This window comes from Mesoplodon mirus, assembly GCF_964341445.2.
Source record: "Mesoplodon mirus genome assembly, chromosome: 18".
In the NCBI taxonomy this organism is placed as follows: domain Eukaryota; kingdom Metazoa; phylum Chordata; class Mammalia; order Artiodactyla; family Ziphiidae; genus Mesoplodon; species Mesoplodon mirus.
In genome coordinates, this window is record NC_138994.1 from 1,785,237 (window position 1) to 1,807,835 (window position 22,599).

Sequence of the window (22,599 nt, forward strand, 5' to 3'; positions counted from 1 at the left end):
GGGAACCAAGACTAAATACATAACAAAGCAAGCAACAGGCAGAAGAGCAGGGTGCAGCCCACCTTTGCAGAGGGGCACAGGGGTCTAGTGTGGAGGGCTCAGTGAGCACCGAGGAGATGGGGGATACTGCTGCTTAGGGCAGGCAGAGGAGGCTCAATGAGCGGGAGCCTTACAAGTGGGTTGCCTTTCAGTCCCTCGGTTTCCCAGCCCTGCAGGGCAATCAGGTCATCAGAGTTTTATTCAAAGTTGGCACTTGCAGCTGGAGACCCTGTCTTGCATGGCGTAAGGGTCCCCTGTGGATAAGGTCACCAAACTCCTTGGTTTCCAGTTCTTTCCTGTCTCCAGCAGGCCTCTGGAGAAGGAACAGACACAGCTCACAGCCCAGGAGGTGTGCAGGCCTGGCCCAGTCTTGACTGTGGAGCTGGCTTCGGTCTGGGACTCGAGAGGCTCACTCAAGGCTGTGCTTGGGTCAGCATCCCAGAGAGCCCAGACTGTCAGCAGCTGGGTTCCACATAGTTCCCGGGGAAGAATCCAGACCCCTCTGAGCAGACACCCTCACACCAGCCATCGGAGTAGCGGCGGGTGATGCAGATAACGGTGCCCTCAGAGAAGGAGAGTTCGTTGTCCTTCTGGCGGGTGTATGGGTACAGTGTCACCACTGCAGGGCGGGAGGAGAAGGTGCCATGAGATGTGCCTCCTGCCCTGCCACAGGGATGCTGGTGCCCACATACTGGACCCTAGGGAGCAACGTGGGGAGTGGGGCAGGAGATGCCTTCTCCAAAGCCCCGGGACCCCTCCCCAGCTGAGATAATATTCAATATCAGGCCGGCTGCTTCTCTTCTCTCTGGGGGTGTGGAGAACAACAGCCTCACCCCTTTGCAGCTGGAGGGGAGAATGGCTCTGGGCTAGAAGAGCGGGGAATTCTGACCCTAGGATCTGGTGCCTTTCAGTCCCAGGAGTCAAGTACCTTTTTCCAAGTATGCATCAGGGACCCAGCTGGGTTCTTCAGGCCCAAAGCCTGGTGGTGGCGGAGGTGGCAGCCCCAAATCATCTACATCCAAGGGTGGAGGAGGGGGCAGGTCCAGGGCCGTGGGCAGCTCTGGGGCCGGGAGGGAAAGCAGAGGGGCTGCAAGTGTCACCCAGGCAACGCCCTCCACGCCAGGAAACTTCAGGGCTGGAGAGCAGGGCCCCAGGATCTACCCATTGTTTGCAATCTGCTTTCAGCCCCCGTTCATCCTGGTCCTCCCACCATGCCTCTAGCAGGTAGTAGGTGCTCAGTAAATACAGTAACATTGAACAGTTGTAGGGCTGTCAGACTCTGCCACTTGGCTGAGTGAGCCAAGGCACTCAGTTTAACCTCTCAGGCTCAGCTTCATCTATTAAGTGGGAGTGTGAAGATCCTAGGGGGTTAAGGAAAAGTGAGACAATGGGTGAGAAGCTTTGACCCTGGGGTCTGGTATAAAGCGGGGGCTGGATTATGTTAGTTCATTCCCTCCGCCGCCTTCCCGTTCCTCCTGCCTTGGACAAAGTGGTCACTGACGTAGACCCAGTTGGATCCAACAACGGTGAGGGTGGGGAGAAGTATTGGGAGGAGAGGGCGGAGCTCCTTACCCGTCGGGGGCAGGCACAGTTCCCCCAGCGGAGGGGGCGGCAGGAAACCGTCGGAGGCAGGAGGAGGTGGAGGTGGGGGTACTGCCTGCTCCTGGGTCGTGGAGACCCCACCGACACCTTCGGCGCTGCTGAAGACCAGAGAAAGCGGGCGCTCCGCTAGATTGGGGGCGGGGAGGCACCTTCCTAACTCAGCACCCAACTGGCCCCGCCCCTTCTGTCCAAAGCCCCGCCCCCGTGACCCTGAGTCCTCTTAACCCCCCCCCCGCCCTTCACGACCACCCCCAACCTGGACCTGTGCGGCTCACCCGGCCGAGGCCAGGGAGGAGGCCGAGGAGGCGGCGGAGAGTTTGCCGTCCGGCACCACGGGGAGCTGCACAGGCTCGGGAATCCGGGGCGCTCTCCTGGGGGTGGGCAGAGAGAAGGGGTGTCGTCGAGGGGAAGGCATCAGGCGAGCAGGCGGTCGGTGCGGGCTGAGGGAGGCGGCAACTGGCGGAGGAGGAAGCTTGGCGCCCGGCTTGAAGGGGGCTGTGGGGGAGTGGGGCTTCTGGATGGGGCGGCGCAGGTGAGAACTGCGGGGAGGCCTCACCCCAGGGTGGCGGAGCCGGGTGTGGCAGGCGCCTTGATGCTCTTCCGAGACAGGGTCCCGGTCCGCGACAGCTCTGTGCTCAGATCCTGCGGGGGGGAGCAGGGGGCGGGGCTGACACCCGGGGCGACCTGCAATAGCCCCCTCATCCCAGAGAGGAAATGGGGGAGGGGCAGACGAGAACTGGGAGGGAGAGCGCGGACGCAGCAAGTTCCCGTTCCACTTCCCAGCCCCCTCTCCCACCCCGCCCCACCCACTCCTGCTCGTTGCCCGGATCCCAGGCCTCAAGTCTGCCTAGGCTCAGACAGGCACGGTCAGAAAAGGCCACTTCCTCTGCAGAGCCTCAGCGGCTGAGCCCCACCCGCTCGCAGAGCATCTCAGCGCTCAGCTGGGTGGTCCCTAACTGAGAAACCCCAACTCCAGCGTGCGGCTCAGGAGGTAGAGGTTGACTTAGAAATGTCCCACCTGTCATTTTCGCAGGGCTGGGGAGCTGGCTCTGGGGAGTTTGGGGCAGAGAGGACAGCACATTTAGAGTGTTCCAGTGACAAGGTGCAAAGCCACATGCAAGCGAGCACCTCTGTCAGTGACAGGGTTTCCCCAAGCGTGGGTGCATGCGGCATGATGTCCTCTGCTATCCTTCACAAGGCACAAGACAAAAAGGGACTCGAGCTCAAGCATAAAGAATTTAAGTTGGACAGAAGGAAGAACTTACTGGTGGGGAGGCCTGGTGACTGAAGGAGGGAGTGTGCTTTCTCTTTCTGGGGGGAGATGGCGTGTTAAGGATGTCAAGGGGCCATTTAGATACAGGGGAACGTCCAATCTAATCTGGAATGTTGGAGTGTGGGGACAAGTAATCAACAAAATGGGATGGGGGGGTGTCCTCTCCCACCTCTCAGAAGGACATGGGCTGTCAAGGAAACGCCAGAGTCATTCACCGTGTCCTCCTTTGAGTGGCTGCGTCCCGGCCCTTTCCCACCCAACTGCAGCTCTGGGGTGACTGTTCAGTGCAGTGACCTCAAGCCTCCAGACAGAGGAAGTTGCTGATCTCATGTGGCTGGCCTGCCATTCTCATGCACACCCTGACATCCTCCCTCCCGCTTCTTCCCTTTCACACACACACCCGACACCCACAAGGAGGGGGGGTGCCCAGATGTCACTCGCAGCAGATCGTGTGATACAGAGGAAAGGTCAGTAATGAAGAGAGGGGTCATGAAGAAGTTTGAAGGAGGAAGCGGCTGAGGGGCCTCCTAAGGAGGCCTTGTGGAGTAGGGGAGACACTTAGGGTGATGGCTTCAGGGAGTGAGGACGGAAAGGGACTGCCGCTTGGGGACAAGAGCGTGGTCGTGGAAGAAAACTGAGGGTCTAGAGAGAAGAGAGCCATGAGGCAGAAGAGGGTGGGGGGACTTCCCTGGCGGTCCAGCGGTTAAGACTTCGCACTTCCACTGCAAGGGGCACAGGTTCGATCCCTGGTCAGGGAACTAAGATCCCGCATGCTGCGTGGCACAGCCGAAAAAAAGAGAAGAGGGTGGGCTGCAGAGAAAGAGCAGGAGCCCCTCTCTCTACCTTGACCCCGTGACCGATGTCATCCAGGCAACCGAAGTTCAGGGGTCTCCTGTAGTAGGGCGTGAGGGGAGGCAGGCTCTCAGGGGCGATGATTTTCTGGCTGGGGGGCAGCCGCTGGACGGTGGCTAAGGTGCCTATCTCCCTTCGGGCCACCTTCTCCATATGCATGTTCACCATCTGCAAGACAGGGTTGGAGAGGACAGTGGGGCAGCCTCTGCACAGCACCCTTCCCCTTAAGACTTTGGGGTGGGAGGAGGGACCATCGGAGGCAGTGAAGTCCAGAGAAAGAGTGAGTCTTGTCCCCAAGGGCAGACAGCATTTGGGGAAAGGGCTGCCAGTTGAGGATAGAACCATTTTGGAGCAACTTCCTGGTGGAAGAGAACAAGGGTTATTATTAGCTGAGCAGGAACCGAGGAAGAGAAAACACAACATCCCTGGGCATGCTGGGAAGAGCAGAAGGGGATAAAGTGGAGGTGGCTGAGAACTGTGGCTGGATCAGCTCTTCCTTTGGGGGGACAATAATATAAGTGAATTAACTTCCTCTTGGAATGTACCGTGGAGAAACGTACAGCACTGAGAGGGTGGGAACTCCAAATCTGCTGGGGTGAGAGGAAAAGACACACCCACACTGAACATGTGAGTGATGCACAGGCCAGACCAGTGTGTAGCTGGATCTGTGCGTGTGGTTTATGGGGCAATTCCTCGGCCAAGGATCCAGGAAGGAAGGAGGAGGGTGCGTATGCTAGATGGGCGGGGGTTGCTGTGTGGTGGTGGCAGTGCTTCCAGGGCTGAGGATGACCTTGCCAAGCAAGCACTCTGAGTCTGGGATATTTATAAAATCACTACCCGTGTTTATATGGAAACAGGGTCCATTTGCCTCTTTCCTGTCCTATGCAGCCACCGTGATAGGGAGAGCCTGCTTTCTACCATGTAGGATAGAATTCAGAGAAATATAAAGTTCTGCCATCAGAGAGTTCCTGGTCCGATGGGGCAGCAAGCCTCACCCCTGAGACACAGCCACAAAAAACAAGAAGGCTAGGGCTTCCCTGGTGGCGCAGTGGTTGGGAGTCCGCCTGCTGATGCAGGGGACACGGGTTCGTGCCCCGGTCCGGGAGGATCCCACATGCCGCAGAGCGGCTGGGCCCGTTGGCCATGGCCGCTGGGCCTGCGCGTCTGGAGCCTGTGCTCCGCAACGGGAGAGGCCACAACAGTGAGAGGCCTGTGTACCGCAAAAAAAAAAAAAAAAAAAAAAAAAGACAAGAAGGCTCGAAAAGTTTGGGGAGTGCCAGCCTTCTGTGATACGGGTGGGCATTTGGACATGGAGGGAGGCAAGAAAGAACTTTTGCTGCAGATGTCCAGGTGGGGCTGAAAAGTTGGGGTCTGAGGCGAGCAGCCTTCCCACAGCCCTTACCTGGCCCAGCGTGCTCACACGGGCTTCCACCTGCCGCAGGGCAGACGCCTGAAGGTCCAACATACGCAGAGTGTGTCCAGCCAGGTTGCCCACCTGGTAGGCCACACTGGCCAGGGCCTGGGTGGTGAAGGCCATGGTCTCCTCCAGCGCCTTCCGTTTGTCTGTGGCCTGAAATACACACAGCCCTGGCCTGAGGCCAGCATGTTCCACTGGGGCCGTGGCTGGGTGGGCTGGGATGGGATGGGGTATAGGGAAGGTGGGGGCTGAGTTGGGAGAAAGTGGCAACCCTCAGATGTTTGAGGAGGTTTCCGTAAGAATGACGTGGTAAGGATTCAGGACATCAGGAAAGTGAATCTGCAGCCCCGAGGACTCGGTGCAAGGGAAGGAAAAGGCGCCCTTCTCAAACAGTCACACAGGATTGGCTCCACCAACCTCCTGAAGATATTGTTTTGGGGGGTGGGGGGAGCTAAAGGGTGAATGGTAGAAAGGAAAGAGGAAGTCAATACTGGCTGGAAGAGATATTCTCAGACTTGAAAACCAAACAACCAACCTCATGCCCCCATCCCAGACCTTCTAACCAGAATCTCCTGGGCGTGAGGCCAATGAATCTGTACCTCTAAAAGTTCCTCAGGCGACTCCTGTGCTCCTGGTTTATCTCCAGTCTTCAAGCTGGTGTTTGGGAAGCAATAATCTGATCCATTTTATAGATAAGAAACTGAGGCCCAGGAAGGGTGACTTCAATCATTCATTCCCTCCAACAGCTTCCCAAACACACTGAGAATAAAGCAACTTCTAACCGTGGCCTATACAGGGCCTCACAAGGCTGGCTCCTGCTTTCTTCCTCACCCTCATTGCCTTCCACTCTCCCTCACTCACACCCCTCAAGCCACATTGGCCATTGGGTCTCTCTTCCTGATAAAGCTAAGATTGTTTCTACCTTAGGACTTCTTTTTTTTTGTGGCTGCGTTGGATCTTTGTTGCTGCGTGCAGGCTTTCTCTAGTTGCAGCGAGCGGGGGCTACTCTTCATTGCAGTGCACGGGCTTCTGGTTGTGGTGGCTTCTCTTGTTGCAGAGCACGGGCTCTAGGGGTGCAGGCTTCAGTAGTTGTGGCACACGGCCTCAGTAGTCATGGCACGTGGGCTCTAGAGCACAGGTTCAGTAGTTGTGGCGCACCGGCTTAGCTGCTCCGTGGCCTATGGGATCCTCCCGGATCAGGAATCGAAACTATCTCCCCTGCACTGGCAGGCGGGCTCTTAACCACTGTGCCACCAGGGAAGTTCCTCTACCTCAGGACTTTGCACTTGCTGTATTTCTTTCTAGAATCCTTATTACATCTCAGCGCTTCAGAGACACCTTCCCTCACCACCCTAAGGTCTCCCCCAGCCCCCACTTCTGCACTGACTCACTATCAGATTCACTCCGTTCTTTTTTCTTCATAGCACTTAGCACTATCAGAAATTATTTATCTATGTACTTTATTATCTATACACACACACACACACACACACAAATGTAAGCATTATGAGGGCAGGGAGCGCATCTGTTATATTCTGTATCCTGTCCTGGAACAGGGCCCAACATACAGACGATACTTAATGAATATGTGTCTGTGAGTTACTCAGCGGATTGAATGCAAACCCAGACACTTGCTGGGCATCTTCCTGCTGCGTGCCAGGCACTGTGCCAGGTGCTGGCCAGGGCCACACTTCCAGTTGGTGGTGGTGGGGTGGGCAGGGACTGGCTGAAGACAGAAGAGGGTTTTTTTTCGTCCCAGATCGGACTGTGCGGGCTGGGACAAAGCTTCTCCAGTCATTTGCTTCCCCAGACAGCTTCCTCATCTCAGGTCAGGGACATGGAGAGTAGGGGGCCAATCCATGGCAAGTCTGGGGAGAGGCCAGCAGAGTGACCAACAAGGCTGCACACTGGGGTCTCCTTGCTAAGGGCTCTCAGGTACTCCTCAGGGCCTGCAGTGGAGAACAGACCTAGAACCTGTCCGAGCAGGGTGCTGAGAGAGACCTGGGTGCCTCCAGTGTAGCCCAAGCCAGGCTCGAGCCAAAGGGCAGGCCCAGAACCTTCTGGACAGCACACACACGCACACACACACACACCCTGACCCACACCCCGCCTCCACACTTTTCCCCTCAGGTGCTCCTCCCTGCCTTTCTGTCCCAACTGAGGGAAAGAGCTGCTCGTTTGCATCTAATTTACATCTCATCAACATATGTAACCAAGTGCCTTGAAAAGGCAAAGAAATCAAACCAGAAAGCATAGCAGGTCTTATTCTAGTTCAAGACCTTCCTTTAGTAGGCAAGGAAATGAGCAAAGGCCCAGAATGGAGCAGTGACTACTTCTCTGGTCTTCGCCGGCCTCTCCTGTACTGTCCCCTCCCTGGACGGGCATATGGAATTCATCACTGGATTTTTCCTGTCAGTCCAAACGGGAAAAATGTCTGCTTGGGCCCAGCTCTGGGAGGCTAGAACCTGGATGACTACTGACCCCTGGCTTTGGTCTTAATCGAAAGTGAGGTCTGGAGAGACAAAGGTCTGGGATCCATCTTCATGGCTGACTGCTTATTCATCATGCAAATCACCCTGTCTACAAATTCAATGGACCCTGACGGAGAACTCTGCAGTTCACCCCAGCCTGCCCTCCCCCATTCCCCATGGGTTTCCTGACACCTGGTTGGGGTGGAGGGAGGGAGGGAGGGAGGGCATGGGACCCAGGCTTTGTTTAAGACCAGTTCTGAGAAGTCATCCAAACCCTTCCTTAGCATTTGCTCCCCAGACAAAGATCGTCAGAGAAGTCAGGAAAGGTAACTGGTTGTGTGGTCTAGTAGTTAGTGTTCTGCATGAAGGAAGCATAAATCTACAGATTCTGACCTGGGTCAGGGCTTCTGATGCCCTGAGTGCTTTTGCAAGGGCTGCTTCACCTCACTAGAATTGACTTTTAATATCTATATGTGTCTTCCATCCTTCTGATGAAAGATGATGATGATGGTGATAATGGTAACAGCTGCCATTTATCCTGCCCTTCTTAAGGAGGAGGCGCTGGGCTAAATGCTTTAATACATTATTACATTTAACCCATATGACCACTGTGAAGGAGGGTATAAGAATCAGAGAGGAGGGCTTCCCTGGTGGCGCAGTGGTTGAGAGTCCGCCTGCGATGCAGGGGACGCAGGTTCGTGCCCCGGTCCAGGAAGATCCCACATCCCACGTGCCGCGGAGCGGCTGGGCCCGTGAGCCATGGCCGCTGAGCCTGAGCGTCCGGAGCCTGTGCTCCACAACGGGAGAGGCCACAACAGTGAGAGGCCCGCGTACCACAAAAAAAAAAAAAAAAAAAAAGAGAATCAGAGGGGAAACTTGTCTCAGGTCCAGGAGTTGGAAATTGGACTCAGCTCTTTGCGACCTCAAATTCTGTGTGCAAACGAGAACCCATCTGGAAGTGCTTTGAGATGCGCAGAAGTTACTGAAGGAATGGGAAGGCCAGGCTCCATCCTAGTCCATAGAAGGAGCATGCCTTCCAGTGCTTGGAGAATGGAGCTGGTTTACAAGCCACATTCCAGCTCATCTGCAGTAGCTACAATCAGTCACTCAATATCTACACGCAGGGTAGCATTTTCAACTAGAGGTTTGGGGGTGCTGCTCTGGAGTCAGAGTTGCTGGTTCGAATCCAGATCCTACCACTAACTTGGAGACCTTGGGAAAGTGAGTTAACTTCTCCGAAGCTCAGCCTCCTGGTTGTGCGGTGGGAGTGGTCCTCTCCTCCCAGACTGGGGTGAGGACTGAAGGAGGCACTGAAGGCAGCTCGGGTGCAGAGCACAGCGGCTTAACTGCTGTTATCGTTGACTCTCTTTAATCTGCCATGTTCCCATAAGCACTTGCTCCTTTTATTATTATTGTTTTCCACACTCCTACTGAGCCGGGAGGTCCCAGTGCAAATAACTGTCTTAAAACCATACAGCATGTCAGGGAGGGGAAGGCAGGGAGGAGAGGGCTCATCTTCAGAAGTCAGGAGTGCTGGGCTGAGGCCCACTCTACCACTGCCGAGCTGTACGACGTGGACAAGTCGCCTCACCTCCCTGAACTGTTGTTTCTTCATCTATGAACTTGGAATAATGATACTGTCTTGCAAGGTGGTTAAGAAGGTTAATGAAATAACAGGGGTGCTCGGTCGTTGTTAAGTTTCCCGTGCTCCAGACTTGCGGTCCTGGGACAGCCCCACAATTTAGAAAACTACTCCAAAATGCCACTATCCTTATCTTTTACCGGGAGCCTCTTCCCGGCAGTCTTATTGGCCTTCTCCCTGCCTCTGAGTCAGACCCCATCTCTTTTTTTTTTTTTTTTTTTTTTGTGGTACGCGGAGCCTCTCACTGCTGTGGCCTCTCCCGTTGCACAGCACAGGCTCTGGACGCGCAGGCTCAGCGGCCATGGCTCACGGGCCCAGCCGCTCCGCGGCATGTGGGATCCTCCCGGACCGAGGCACGAACCCGCGTCCCCTGCATCGCAGGCGGACTCTCAACCACTGCGCCACCAGGGAAGCCCCCGACCCCTCTCTTTAACCTGGCGTAGTCTGACATCTCTCAGATCTGCCTCAGATCTCAGGAGCAGAACTTTCCCTCGTCCATCTCAGGTTCACGACAAGGGGAAGTTCTTCTGGAGTCTCACCTAGAGCCGGCTTGAACATGGAATGACGGCACCGACAGGTGTGTGAGGACAAGGCTTTGGGCCTCTGGGTCTGAGTGAAAGGCTAGGAGGGAGGTGAGCCTAGGATGAGGCCTGTAGCAGGACGGGGTAGCGCTGCCTTCCGGGCACCTCTGAGGCTCTGGGAGAGAGAAGGCACAGTGGGGGCTTGGAGAGCATGAGTCAGCGTTAGAGTTTGCGGGACTGGGATGAAGCCGACCTGCAGTGGGAGGACAGATCAGCCAAGGCCCAGGCCGAGCACCTGTCAGGATGGGGTCCGGGCCCCTGGAGGGGCTGGGCCACCGGGGCTGCGCCTGCTCTGCTTACCTGCACGTAGTTGTCCTCGCAGTAGTCTGCGACTCGCAGCAGGGAGCTGAGGTTGCCCTTCAGGGCCTCCCGGCCCGCCGGGATCTCAAACTCCTGCAGCTGCTGCAGCTCCGCCATGGCCCCCCGCCTCTGCCCGGCTCCCCGGGGAGCCCGCTGGTTTTGCGCCTCACCCTGCCCTTGATTGGTCGCTCCGCCTTCCCTCCCTCTCACTGCTTTTGGTTTCCTCTGCTTCAGAGACCCAAACCCACTTGCAAAGGGCAGACATGCTCATTCCGGCACAAGAGGAAGTTCGTCCCCGCTCCCTGGGCCTGTGCTTCTCTGTCCCCTGCCCAGGGGAAGGGGGAAGCTGGGGGCCCCTTGCGGGGGCCCAGCCCCCCAATCCCTCCCAGCAGAGGAAGCCAAGGTCGGGGCGGCTGTGATTGCTCCCTGGGCCTGGAGAGGAAACTGCAGCGGCGGCTGGGATGGGAGACAGGAGGAAGGGGGCTGGCCTGCTCTGGGGGTGGAGATGGATTTTCCACTCATGGAAAGGGAGGAAAGGGCAGAGGGTGGGGGCTTCCTTGGGAAGCTCGGGGATGAGTCACCAAGAGACAGGGGACTGGAGGGTGGAGAGGATATGGAGACCGGTTGTGCTGGGGGCCCTAGGGCAGTGGTGCCGCAACAATGGAAAACAGCCGATGCAGCAGCCAGGGAAACCAGGCTGGACACCGGGAAGATACAGCCAGAGGTCCCCTGAGAATCATTATCAAGTCTCTGAAGGGTTACCTGCAATGAAGATCTGGTGTACATACATGCTCTGTGCCTGATAGCGGCAGGACAAGATGAAATTGACCAAGCGTAGAATAAGGGACTCAGATGGGACAACAGGAAGGACTTGGCTTTGAGAAGCACTAGGTTTAAATTCCAGATCAACAGGTCCGTCTTAGGAGGCAGCGGAGGCCGGAGCGCTGAGCCCGGCTCAGGAGGTCTGTGCTCCATTTCCTGCATTCACAGGAGACTCAGACTGGATGACCTCCGGGGTCCTGTCCTGATCTCAGTTTCTTAGTGCTCAGAGCTGTGAGTGGGACTTGGATCCTGGAGCAGGGGAAGTTAGGATGGACTCCGGGCCTCCTCCCGGTCCCTCCCACTGGGGAGTCTGTCATTCATTCTAGAGTCAGGAGAAAAAAGAGGATCCCTCACTGACCACATCGGTCCCTTAACATCTGCTCCTTGAGAGGGTCCCCTGTCATTGGACGGGCGTCAGCCTGAGCAGGAGCTCAGTGACTGTTAAATGGCATAGCCTTTGGGTGGTCCTGGGAGGAGACCAAGAGAGAGATCAGGACGTGGGCCCTGAGCTCAGGGACTGCTGAGGGAGACCCACACATGGGGCTCAAGAGGAGGCATGGAGGCAAAAATGTGTGGACACAGGTGTTAGAGGTGTGGCCACGGGCCCAAGTGCTGACAGGCACAGCGTCCGAAGTGAGTACATTTTTACTGAATGAGTGAATGAAGATTGAGCTGGGAGAACCTTGTAAGGTGAAATGGTGGGGCTCGAAATGGGGACACAAGGCTTCTCGGGCGAGGGAAGTTAGGAGCTGGTCTAGGAATTGCCTCATTGGGAAGAATAGCCTCAGAGCAGGCTCAGAGGTCGGGGAGGAGAGGGCTTGGGAGAGAAGGCCGGGGAAGGGAGCAATCAGGGCTGGAGGGTGAGAACAGGGAAGCGGGCTCTAAGCCAGAGGGGTCACTACAGGAGGGGGGCCGACGCAGGGGGCAGGGTGCCTGCAGTGGTGGCAGTCTTGGAGGCTCAGACTGCTGGATGGGCTTAGAACCTTGAGCCTATGATCAGCTTAGTCATCAAAGATTTGGGCTTCCAAACCATCTGCTTTATCCAAAGACTTTCAGCTGATGAGGAGCTAGGAGTCTCAAACTCCATCTTGTCTGGGTCGAGGACAAGACTTGAAGTGCACGTTCTTTCTTGGCAGGTAAGAGGGGCTAAGGTTGCACTGGGCTGGGAGCTAGCCTTAGAGTTATTGGGTTAGGCACTAGGCAGGCCTTCCTGATAACCCTGTAGTAGTGATGATGAGGATGAGGATGATGATAAATGTATTGTGTTCATTGTGTGCCAGGCAGTGTGTTAAAATATTTTACATACATTATTTTCTTAGTACTCACAATAATCATATAAGGTAGGTACCATTATTATACCCATGTTGTAGATGGAGAAACTAAGGCTCAAGGAGGATGAGCAACTTGCCTCAGGCCACACAGCTTGGAAGCAGCAGAGTCACGATCAGAGTTGGAGTCTGGCAGATTCCAGAGTCTTTCTCTTAGTCACTGAACTACTCTCTCTTCTGACAGAACCTGGAGTTCCCTGAAAACTTCCACCTGTGTTATTAGGTGGAACAATAACTTTGCTTCCCAAATCTGCCTCACTGAAAGAAACTCTTCTCTCCCTTCTCCATGCTCTGATTCCCTTTTCCTCCATAGACAGGTCTTATCTAAAGGGCAAAGACTGTGTGGGCCTCCCCCATGAGGCTGGGAGCATCCTCTCCTCCGGAGGCTAGACTCATAATGGGGTGGGGGCGGGGGTGCAGTGAATCTACCGTGAGTGATGAGGATATACGGTGAGCAGGGAAGAGGGTAGAAGTTGAGGTGTGGGGAGTACAGAGGAGGGAGCTGGGGGAGCCCAGGGGATTTGCAATCCCAGCTGTGGAATCCTTTCCAGGACCTGGTCTCTCCAGGGCAGGATGGCCCAGGAGCTCAGCGAGAAGGAGCTCTTAAAGATGGAGGTGGAGCAGCTGAAGAAGGAAGTGAAGAACCCAAGAGCTCCGGTGAGCCTCCTATTCCCTTCCCTGCTTCCTCTTCTCCATCCCTTTCTGGTCCTCATGGAGCCGGGACACGAAGGAGGAAGTGATGGACAGCCCGGCGGTGGGCCTTCTCCAGGGCAGTAGAAAGAGCAGGAGGTGCCTCTGGAATGGGATGGGAAGTGGAAGGAGGCCAGGGTTTGATCCCACAAAGGTGTGTAAGAGATAACCTCAGAGCCTCGAGGGCTCAATGGGCCGGGCCTGTCCCTGGGCCGGGCCTGTCCAAAAGTCCCTCAGGGTAACAGTCAGGCTTTGCGGTTCTGGTCAAGGAACTCACACCTCCCTGTGCCTCTCATCTTTCTCCTCTCCAGCCTCTATCCCCACCCTGCCCAGAAGCCTGCTTTCTTGGGACTGAACAAATCATGAATCCTGAGCAACAGACAAGGGCTAGAAACACACTTTACTTTCTCACAGATTTCTAAGACAGGAAAGGAAATCAAGGATTTCGTGGAGGCCGAAGCAGGAAACGACCCTCTTCTCAAAGGCATCCCTGAGGACAAGAATCCCTTCAAGGGAAAAGGCGGTTGTATGACAAGCTGATGGCACTGGAGCCCCTCATCCTGAATGCCTGCCCCTCCCCAGCCCCCTTCTTATCAAGTATCCTGGGACGCCCAGGGAACCAGTGGATGTTCACCTTCTCTTAGTCACAGGATGAGTAAAGATGCCTGGCTGCATGCATCATGAATCCATTCCCCAGTCCTGCTTTGAACTCTTCTCTCCCATTACCACCTGCTAGGTCACTGAGGACTCCACTTGGAAACACTCCCAGGAAAGCTTCCCTGGCTCAGCAGTTGACACCTAAACTCGTGGGGTCTGAAAAGACTGCACTTCCCTGAGACCTGGGACAGTCCTTGGGAAACAGTTACTCCTCCCATTTCCCCCCTCCACTGTCTGCCTAGGAACCAGAATTCCCATTCAGAGCTTTTGGGTTGAGGACTGGAGTTGGGGGGGTCCTTTTCCCCCACCTCATGTCCGGTCCTGTGGAAGTCCCCCTGATCATTTGGATCACCCCAGATGGCCTGGTGACAAAAAGAGTTTGTAAAGTCATGATGTCATGATTTATTGAATATTATTGAGTGCCTGTTCCATGCTGGGCTAGGGTTGAAAAGTGAGCTAAATTCAAATGGCTCTTATTTTCATGGAATTTAGCACGGAAGGCGTGAAACAGGGATACAGTTTAATCAGTAAGTGCTGCCGTGGGGAAAGGAAGGTCAAGGGTGGTGCAGGAACACACAGCAGGTGGACAGTCAGGGCAACTGAACTGTCAAAGTGAACTGTTGCAGGCAAGTGGTGGGGTGGGGGGTGAGAACAGACCTGGGAGGGGTGAAACATGGGGCTGGAGAAGAAGATGAGGTCAAGTCTAAAGGACCTTGCTGTGAGCTCAGGTAAGAACTTTCTTTTTGACCCTCATTGCAATAGGAAGCTGCTGAGGGTATTTAAGCCGCAGAAGGCCAGTTTTTTGGGGTTGTTTTTTTTTTTGCGGTTCGCGGGCCTCTCACTGTTGTGGCCTCTCCCGTGGCGGAGCACAGGCTCCAGAGGCGCAGGCTCAGCGGCCATGGCTCACGGGCCCAGCTGCTCCGCGGCATGTGGGATCTTCCGAGACCGGGGCACTCGTGTCCCCTGCATCGGCAGGAGGATTCCCAACCACTGCGCCACCAGGGAAGCCCAGAAGGCCAGGTTTTGATTAGCATAAGGGAGGCTGGATCCTGCTATGGTCTGGAAGACTAATTCCTAGGCCTTGTTAGCAAGATTACTGTCTAAAGGAACCACAGGCATTCATGATACAACGCATTCAGTGCAATGTCAGAGAGGTCTGCGTGAAGTATGAGGGGGACACATAGAAGGGCTATCAAATCCAGCTGAGTGGCTGCGTTGCATCCCAGGAGGGAGGACAGGAAAGGCCTCCAAAAGTAGGTGATACTTGGAGCTGAGTCCTAAGGCGTTAAGTTGTAAAGGGTGGGTGGGTGGCAAATCTGGTTGAAGGGGCAGTGTGAACAGAGGAAGAGATAAAAGAAGAAGAAAAAAAGAACATGGGTTTGTATGCAAACACTCATCAGATCAGTTGTTGGAATGTCAAGAGAAAGGCCTAGATTTTTAGGATCTGCTGCTAGAGAGGTGGGGTTGGAGACCATCAGAGGGTCTTGTTTGCAATACTAAACCACTGAATCTGCTGGGAGTGGGTTGGTAATGTTTGCATTTAGAAGGGAATAGCTTTTGACAAGATGGAAAGGAGAAGGAGTGGAGACAGAGAGGGAGTTAAGGAGATGATTGTGAACTCAGGGGAGAGGTGGGTTAGGGCAGTGGCTCTAAGTCTAGAGGGGGAGTTCTTTGCGAAATAAAGTTTTCAGATCTTGACATCTCATTGAGGGATAGGCGAGGGACGGGGCTGGTCAAGGATGCTGACAAGTTTCTGGCTTGGGGGGTGAGAGAGAGAATTGAAAGCAAGTATCTGAAAACAAACCTAACATAATACATTGATCTGAAAACAAACCTAACATAATACATTGACCTGAAAACAAACCTAACATAATACATTGAGCTGCAAACTCCCTCAGCCCCTCTCCAGTGGGCCACAGCCCCACGGTGTGTCCTGCTCCTACAGGTGAGGTCATGGGCCACTGGTGAGAATCCAGGATCTCCCAGGAACCGTCCACTCCTTTCCCAATTCCATAGTAACCCCACTACCCCATTCTGCGACCTCAATAATAAATTCAGCCACCCCAATATGCTCTGCTTAAGAGCAGGAAAAGAAGAGGAAACATTTAAATAAAATACTTTTTTTTTTTTAATGGGGAAGTGTTAATATTCCATATGGCTCCATTAGTAAGAAAGGAAAAACAGATGGGGGCTACAGTCACATGGGTGTAGGTCATGGGCTATGGCTTCCTTCTTGGTTGGAGCTCTTGGTCCAGGGGTGGACACCCACCTTCATTCCTCAGGACTCTGAACCCTTATCAGGGCTCCAGGTACAGCAGTGGTTTTTTCTGCTCACCTTTGTTACCTGAAAAACCCAGTCTGCCTCCTGGTGGGTTTCAAGCTAAAAGACACAACCAAGCCAGAGTGGGAGAAGGATTGATTACTTAACAACAAGTAAGGAGAACACCAGGGATCTTTCCCAAAACAATAAAATTGGGGAAGTTTTAAGCTAAGGATATGTGCATATTCATGAAGGGTCCACAGGAGTCCAAGCTTGAGTTGATTGAAGTCATGAGGGTCAGAAAAGGTCCACATCTTTATCCCTTAGGTTCCAGCTGATCTGGTGGTTGAACACTTCAGGCTGATCTTTACCAGTGAAGCAGAACTGGGAGTCTTTACAACTGATATATTATCTTTGATATAGTACAATAACTTCTCTCGCCTGATAACAGTTGTTTGTTGTTGCATTCTTTTGTTCCCTTAAAATCTTTCATTACTGAGACCTGTTCAAGGGCAAGCATTGTGGCCAGGCTTACATCACCAAATGGCTTAGGCCAAAAATGGCCTCTCTTATGTCAAGAAAGCCATACCTGGTTCTCTTTCTCCAGGGGCCCCTTACCTTATCTACTTACGCCTTTACTCAGGGCACAGTGCCCCAGAGGTTCTCTAGGCTCCACCTGTACCCTCCTAGTCCCCCTAAGATGTGGTGACCATCATAGGACCTCAAGATCAGTGGTGGGCCCAACAGCTTGACTCCCTTTTCTGTCTGTTTTCCTAGTGCCAGGGGAGCCTCCAGTGGCCAAAGGCAATCTCAGCTTCCACTTCAAAGGGATTAGTATTTTGTGCCCTGGTGACCGCATTCCTTCCTTCACATTAGCAAGTTCAGAGGATAAGAATGATGTTCTGAGGGTGGGTCATTGAAGTCATCTGAACCACCCTTCTCCACCTCCCCCCCACAGATCCCTGAGCATTTTGCCATGAAAGGAAAGCACCAGATGGATGTTGTTACTGGTTCAGGTCAGAGCACGTCCAGCAGGCTCTTCGCAGCACCTCGTCTTTGGAACATGGTATCTCCTCGCTGGCACCAAACTGGGGCTTCACCAGGCCAGTGCTCCCTCTGTAAGGCCACCAACGTCCACATGATGGACTAGATTGACAAACCCCTAGGGACTTTTGCTTTACTGGGATGGAGGAAGAGGGCCGTGAAAAGACCAAGCAGAGAGGGTCAGAGGTGTGAGGACACCAAGCAGAGACACGATCGTTGAAATTCTGATGATCCTGAGCAGTAAAATGGTGCCAAACCAGGAAAAGGGAGGAAGGTGGGTGGGATGCTCTTGAACTTCTGATTTCCTGGTCAACTAACATCCAGCTGAATAATTTCCAAGTTTCAAATTCTCTAGCACGTTCCTTCCACACTGCACGTTCACCGGAGACTCCCAGGATGAAATTCCCAGGCCTCAGAAGGAGGAGAGGGGAAGAGGAGACAGCTAACTAGTTCATTCCAGGCTCAGCTCCAGGGCTGGCTGCAGCTTGAAGTCCTGCCTAGTGGATCAGGCAACTCCGCCTCCACCCCTGCGGCCCTAGGGAGTGGAGTGGGGGCCGGGGTCTTATCTGCTCAGCCTGTTGGTGCCTCAGGCAGAGGGCAATTACCCAACCCTGACCTCAGCGTCTCTGGGAAAGTTAGTCAGAGCCCCCAGCCACCTCCCACCAGTTCCCCAGCTGAGCTTGAGGCCTGGGGACTTAGATCAGCTTTGTGGGTGTATTCCACCTGTGCCGTCACACGGGGCCCCCTGCTTAGAAGGGCCCTGTGCTTCGTTTAACACTCTGTTGCTTCCATCTTGAAATTCTCAATTTTTGAACAAGGGTCCCACACTTTCATTTTGTCCTGGGCCAACATGTGTCTGGTCCTGTGTAGGAAGACAGAGGCCCTGGCCTGCTGGAGAAGGCAGGATGCTTATCCAGGGGCAGGGTTTAAAGTGGGGTTCAAAATAGCATCGAAATGCTCGTACTCCCTGCCCCCCTCCACCATTTCTGAGGGTTAGAAGCTGGGGTCAGTGGGGGGTGACTCTGCAGTAGTGTCTCAATGTCCCCCTGGCCCCTCTGACTTTTCTCTACCAGACCACTGAAATGGGTGAAGGGGGTGACATCACCTGCAGCATCGGAGCTGAGGAAACAAACCAGTGGGGCCAGGAGAGGAGAAAAAGGCCAAGAAGAGATGAGGACTCTGCCCACTGCCCCATGCCGTCAGATCAGATGCAAATTCCTCAAGACTCTACCTTCTACCCTGCTCACACACTCACCTGTCTATCCCTTTGTTCCAACGGCCTCCCACTGAGCTCCCCTCATCTGGCCCCTCTCCTCCCACCCCCAACGCCTTGGCTGCAGTGTTTCTCTTGCTCCCTTGCTTACCTCCTGTAAGACCAAGTCACGACTTGTGGGTTTAGCACCAAGGCCCTTCCCACACCATGGGGAAGGGTCCTGCTTACCCCTGCTTACCCCTGAGGCCTCAGCTCTCCCCACTGCTCACCCCACCTGCCCCCAGGGCTCCATCAGTGGAGCTTTTCTTAATTCCTCCACCAGCTCATGCTGGGCTTGAGACACCTTCTGTATCCAGCTAATTCACGTAGAATCACAAGTAGGTTTAAGCATCCCTTCTAGGAAAGCTTTTCCAGATTCTCTCCTTTATGACTGAATGAATAGGTCATTCAAAATTAGGTGGTTCAGGGCTTCCCTGGTGGCGCAGTGGTTGGGAGTCTGCCTGCTGATGCAGGGGACATGGGTTCGTGCCCCGGTCTGGGAAGATCCCACATGCCACGGAACGGCTGGGCCCGTGAGCCATGGCCGCTGAGCCTGCGCGTCCGGAGCCTGTGCTCCGCAACGGGAGAGGCCATAACAGTGAGAGGCCCGCGTTACCGCAAAAAAAAAAAAAAAAGAAAAAAAAGAAAAAAAATTAGGTAGTTCAAAATTTAAGAAAGAAGTGTAAAATGGCATCCGTGAACAGTCCCTCCTTCCTCTTCTCCTGTATTCCTCCCTGGAGAAACCAATGTTAACTGTTTCTCACATGAGCTCTCAGAGATGTTTTATGCAGATACAAGTCAACACATATAAACATCCTCCCTCTTTTTACACAGATGGTAGCGCTTCATGCTGTTCTGAGCTTTGCTCTGGATTTCTTGTTTTTAACCCAGCTGGACTTCACTTACCTTTGGTGTCTACATGTACTCCTGAGCCTATAACCTTTCATTTTAAACTCTCCTTTAGTCTTCCATTTATTTATTTATTTTTTTATTTTCTTGCGGTACGCGGGCCTCTCACTGTTGCGGCCTCTCCCGTTGCGGAGCACAGGCTCCGGACGCGCAGGCTCAGCGGCCATGGCTCATGGGCCCAGCCGCTCCGCGGCATGTGGGATCTTCCCGGACCGGGGCACGAACCCGTGTCCCCTGCATCGGCAGGCGGACTCTCAACCACTGCGCCACCAGGGAAGCCCCTAGTCTTCCATTTATTAGTCAAGTTTCAAGCTCCTTGAGGGCGAGGGGCAAATCTTTGATTTTTGTATTTCCAGCACCTAGAACATAGTAGGTGCTCAACAAATGGGTGTGAAATGACTGAGTGATTCCTCTTTATAGGCTTACTATGCGCCAGGCATTGTGTATTGAATATACACTATGTCATGTACAAATGAATAAACCAAAGATAATGAATGGACAGCCCTGGGAATCTAGCATAATGGAGGGGCCAGGCTAGGCACAGACCCGGCTTCCCTGGAGGTCCTGGTGTTCTGCCCTCTGCTGGTCACTCCAGGCAAGGACAACATCCTGCAGGCGCTACCTTCCTGACAATGCTGTCCCTGGGGGCCCTTCCGTGAAATAAACCCACGGTAGGGGCTCCTCAGACTGTTGGCAAGGAGGAGAGGTTCTCCCCTCAGCTACTGGGGATGGAAAAGGAGGGAAAGGTGGAGGGGGGTCTCAGAGAGAGAAGTCTCAGAGAAGCTGAGCTGGGAGGGGAAGGAAGAGGGGATGGCGGTGGGTTCAGAGCCATTAGTGAGTAGTTGTGAAATCACTTTAGTAGTTGTGACCAGATTTTTTTTTTTTAGTATTTATTTCTTTATTTATTATTTATTTATATTTATTTTGGCTGCGCCAGGCCTTAGTTGCAGCACACGGGATCTTCGTCGCGGCTCATGGGATCTTTAGTTGCAGCGCGCAAACCCTTAGTTGTGGCATGCATGCAGGATCTAGTTCCCGAACAGGGATCAAACCTGGGCCCCGTGCATTGGGAGCGTGGAGTCTTACCCACTGGATCACCAGGGAAGTCCCGAGACCAACTTTAAAAAAATAAAAACATAGAAAATATCAGAGTGCAATTTACATAGAATAAAGGTGAATATTGTTTCTCAAACTTTTATTTCAGTTTTGTGTATGTGTGAACTGGTTTGTGGTGTAAAACAGATATCTTACTGAGGATCTTTGTACAAACAAACAAGCAAAAAATGGTGAAAGCCACTGGAGACAGGATAAGAAAGGTCCTGGGGAGTAAGTCCCGAGTGGGTGTGAGGATTCCCAGCAGAATCAAAGCTCAGAGAAAACCATAATTCAAAAAGACACATGCACCCCAATGTTCACTGCAGCACTATTTACAATAGCCAGGTCATGGAAGCAACCTAAATGCCCATCGACAGACAAATGGATAAAGAAGATGTGGTACATATATACAATGGAATATTACTCAGCCATAAAAAAGGAACGAAATTGGGTCATTTGTAGAGACGTGGATGGATCTAGAGACTGTCATACAGAATGAAGTAAGTCAGAAAGAGAAAATATCGTATATTACCACATATATGTGGAACCTAGAAAAATGGTACAGATGAACCGATTTGCAGGGCAGAAATTGGGACACAGATGTAGAGGACAAACGTATGGACACCAAGGGGGGAAAGTGGCAGGGGGGTGGGGATGGTGGTGTGATGAATTGGGAGATTGGGATTGACATGTATACACTGATGTGTATAAAATTGATGACTAATAAGGAGCTGCTGTATAAAAAAATAAATAAAATAAAATTCAAAAATTAAAAAAAAAATCAAAGCTCAGGGCAGAAGGCAGGGCAACTTTTGTGGAGCTCATCCTCTATCTCAGTGCAGAAATCTTTCTACACCCCATGTGACAAAGACCTTTGACCTCCCTGACTCCAGACTTCCAGGCACCAGAAGCTCAAAATTTCTCAAGACTGTTCCATTGATGGACAGCTCAGACTGTTAGAAAGTTCTTCCCATTTGCCCCTCTAACTTCCAGAGACTCACGAGTCTCTGCCTCTGTTGCAACCAAGACTAGGAACAACTAGGCAAATAAATTGACCGCTAACAAGTGCTCTATAAGGTTTATTTTCCTTCCCATATAAGCATTTGTTTTTTTCTCAAGAATCTGACTTTCCATAGTCTTTATTATTCTGGTTATCTTTCTAGCAGTTAACATTATTGAGCCTATCATGGATGGGACACAGAGAAAAGGACTTTTTGCTTACTATTTTATTAAGTCTTACAGCACTGCCACGCAAAAGGCACCATTATTGTCATTTTACAGATGAGGCACAGAATTTTTTTTTCCAGCTTTATTGAGATGTAATTGATACATAACATTGTATAAGTTTTAGGTGTACAACATAATGATTTGATATACACGTATACATTGCCAAATGATTACCACAGTAAGTTTAGTTAACACATCCATCACCTCACATAGTTACAATTTCAGAACTTTTATATGGCTTACCCAAGTGCACCCACCCAGTTAGTGGCAGGATGAAATTTATCAGTGTCTTTGTGTGATCCCTAGAATTGAACCTGATCCTCTGAATGTGGTTCGGCTGGCTCAGAATGGAGAGAGGATCTTTATCCTGACTCCCTCTCTGTGGACAACTTTTGATCTCAGATTTCTCATCTGTGACCATGGCAGAAGCATGTCTCTAGGCAGGTACTTTTTGACTTTTGTTTGTTTGTTTTTTTGTTTGTTTTGTGGTACGCGGGCCTCTCACTGTTGTGGCCTTTCCCGTTGCACAGCACAGGCTCTGGACGCGCAGGCTCAGCGGCCATGGCTCACGGGCCCAGCCGCTCCGCGGCATGTGGGATCCTCCCGGACCGGGGCATGAACCCGTGTCCCCTGCATCGGCAGGCAGACTCTCAACCACTGCGCCACGAGGAAAGCCCTGTTTTGCTTTTTTAACTTATTGAAGTATATTTGATTTACAATATTGTGTTAATTTCTGCTGTATAGCAAAGCGATTCAGTTACACATATATATACATTCTTTTTCATATTCTTTTCCATTATGGTTTATCACAGGATATTAAATATAGTTCCCTGGGCTATACAGTAGGACCTTGTTGTTTATCACTTTTTGACTTTTTAAATTGACATTCAGAATAGTGCATACAACATAATGCACACTTTAACGAAATTTTGTAAAGTGAACAATCAATGTAACCTCCACCCAAGGACAAGAAATACAATAGTACCAGTACCCCTGGAAGACTGTTGCTGGCCCCTTTCTAATCATGGCCCTCTCTCTTCCCCAAAGTATTCCATATCCTCACTTATATGTGAATTACTCCTTTGCTTTGCTGGATAATTTTACCATCTAAGTTTGCAGCTCTAGACAATATACAGTC

General features: G+C 52.6%; 2 protein-coding genes across 5 annotated transcripts; one reads left to right on the forward strand and one right to left on the reverse strand.

The window, feature by feature from the left end:
* Nucleotides 1-38: 38 nt before the first annotated feature.
* Nucleotides 39-10,707, reverse strand: ABI3 (ABI family member 3). Of its 4 annotated transcripts, none has more exons than XM_082604866.1 (8): nt 10,178-10,333; nt 5,169-5,336; nt 3,758-3,934; nt 2,198-2,283; nt 1,917-2,012; nt 1,612-1,739; nt 968-1,126; nt 39-658 (listed from the first exon to the last, which is right to left on the reverse strand). In XM_082604866.1, exons 1-8 carry the CDS (start codon nt 10,292-10,294, stop codon nt 495-497), a joined length of 1,095 nt encoding a protein of 364 aa, XP_082460992.1. In that variant the 5' UTR covers nt 10,295-10,333; the 3' UTR covers nt 39-494. The 4 variants fall into 4 exon arrangements, with proteins under 4 accessions (XP_082460992.1, XP_082460989.1, XP_082460991.1 ...); XM_082604863.1 differs by having other exon boundaries at nt 40-737; nt 968-1,099; XM_082604864.1 differs by having other exon boundaries at nt 50-658; nt 968-1,099; nt 10,178-10,707.
* Nucleotides 9,840-13,557, forward strand: GNGT2 (G protein subunit gamma transducin 2; the record flags this gene model as incomplete). Its single annotated transcript, XM_082604874.1, has 4 exons — nt 9,840-9,873; nt 12,048-12,135; nt 12,879-12,984; nt 13,432-13,557. Exons 3-4 carry the CDS (start codon nt 12,901-12,903, stop codon nt 13,555-13,557), a joined length of 210 nt encoding a protein of 69 aa, XP_082461000.1. The 5' UTR covers nt 9,840-9,873; nt 12,048-12,135; nt 12,879-12,900.
* Between the last annotated feature and the right edge of the window lie 9,042 nt (nt 13,558-22,599).

Excerpts from the sequence above, each read along its gene's own strand:
- ABI3 (XM_082604866.1), bottom strand. The coding sequence starts at position 10,294 with ATGGCGGAGCTGCAGCAGCTGCAGGAGTTTGAGATCCCGGCGGGCCGG. Across the intron at positions 1,127-1,611 it reads ACTGTGCCTGCCCCCGACGG|CCCCTCTGCTTTCCCTCCCG; the intron begins GTAAGGAGCTCC and ends TGACACTTGCAG. Across the intron at positions 659-967 it reads TGATGCATACTTGGAAAAAG|TGGTGACACTGTACCCATAC; the intron begins GTACTTGACTCC and ends CCCGCCCTGCAG.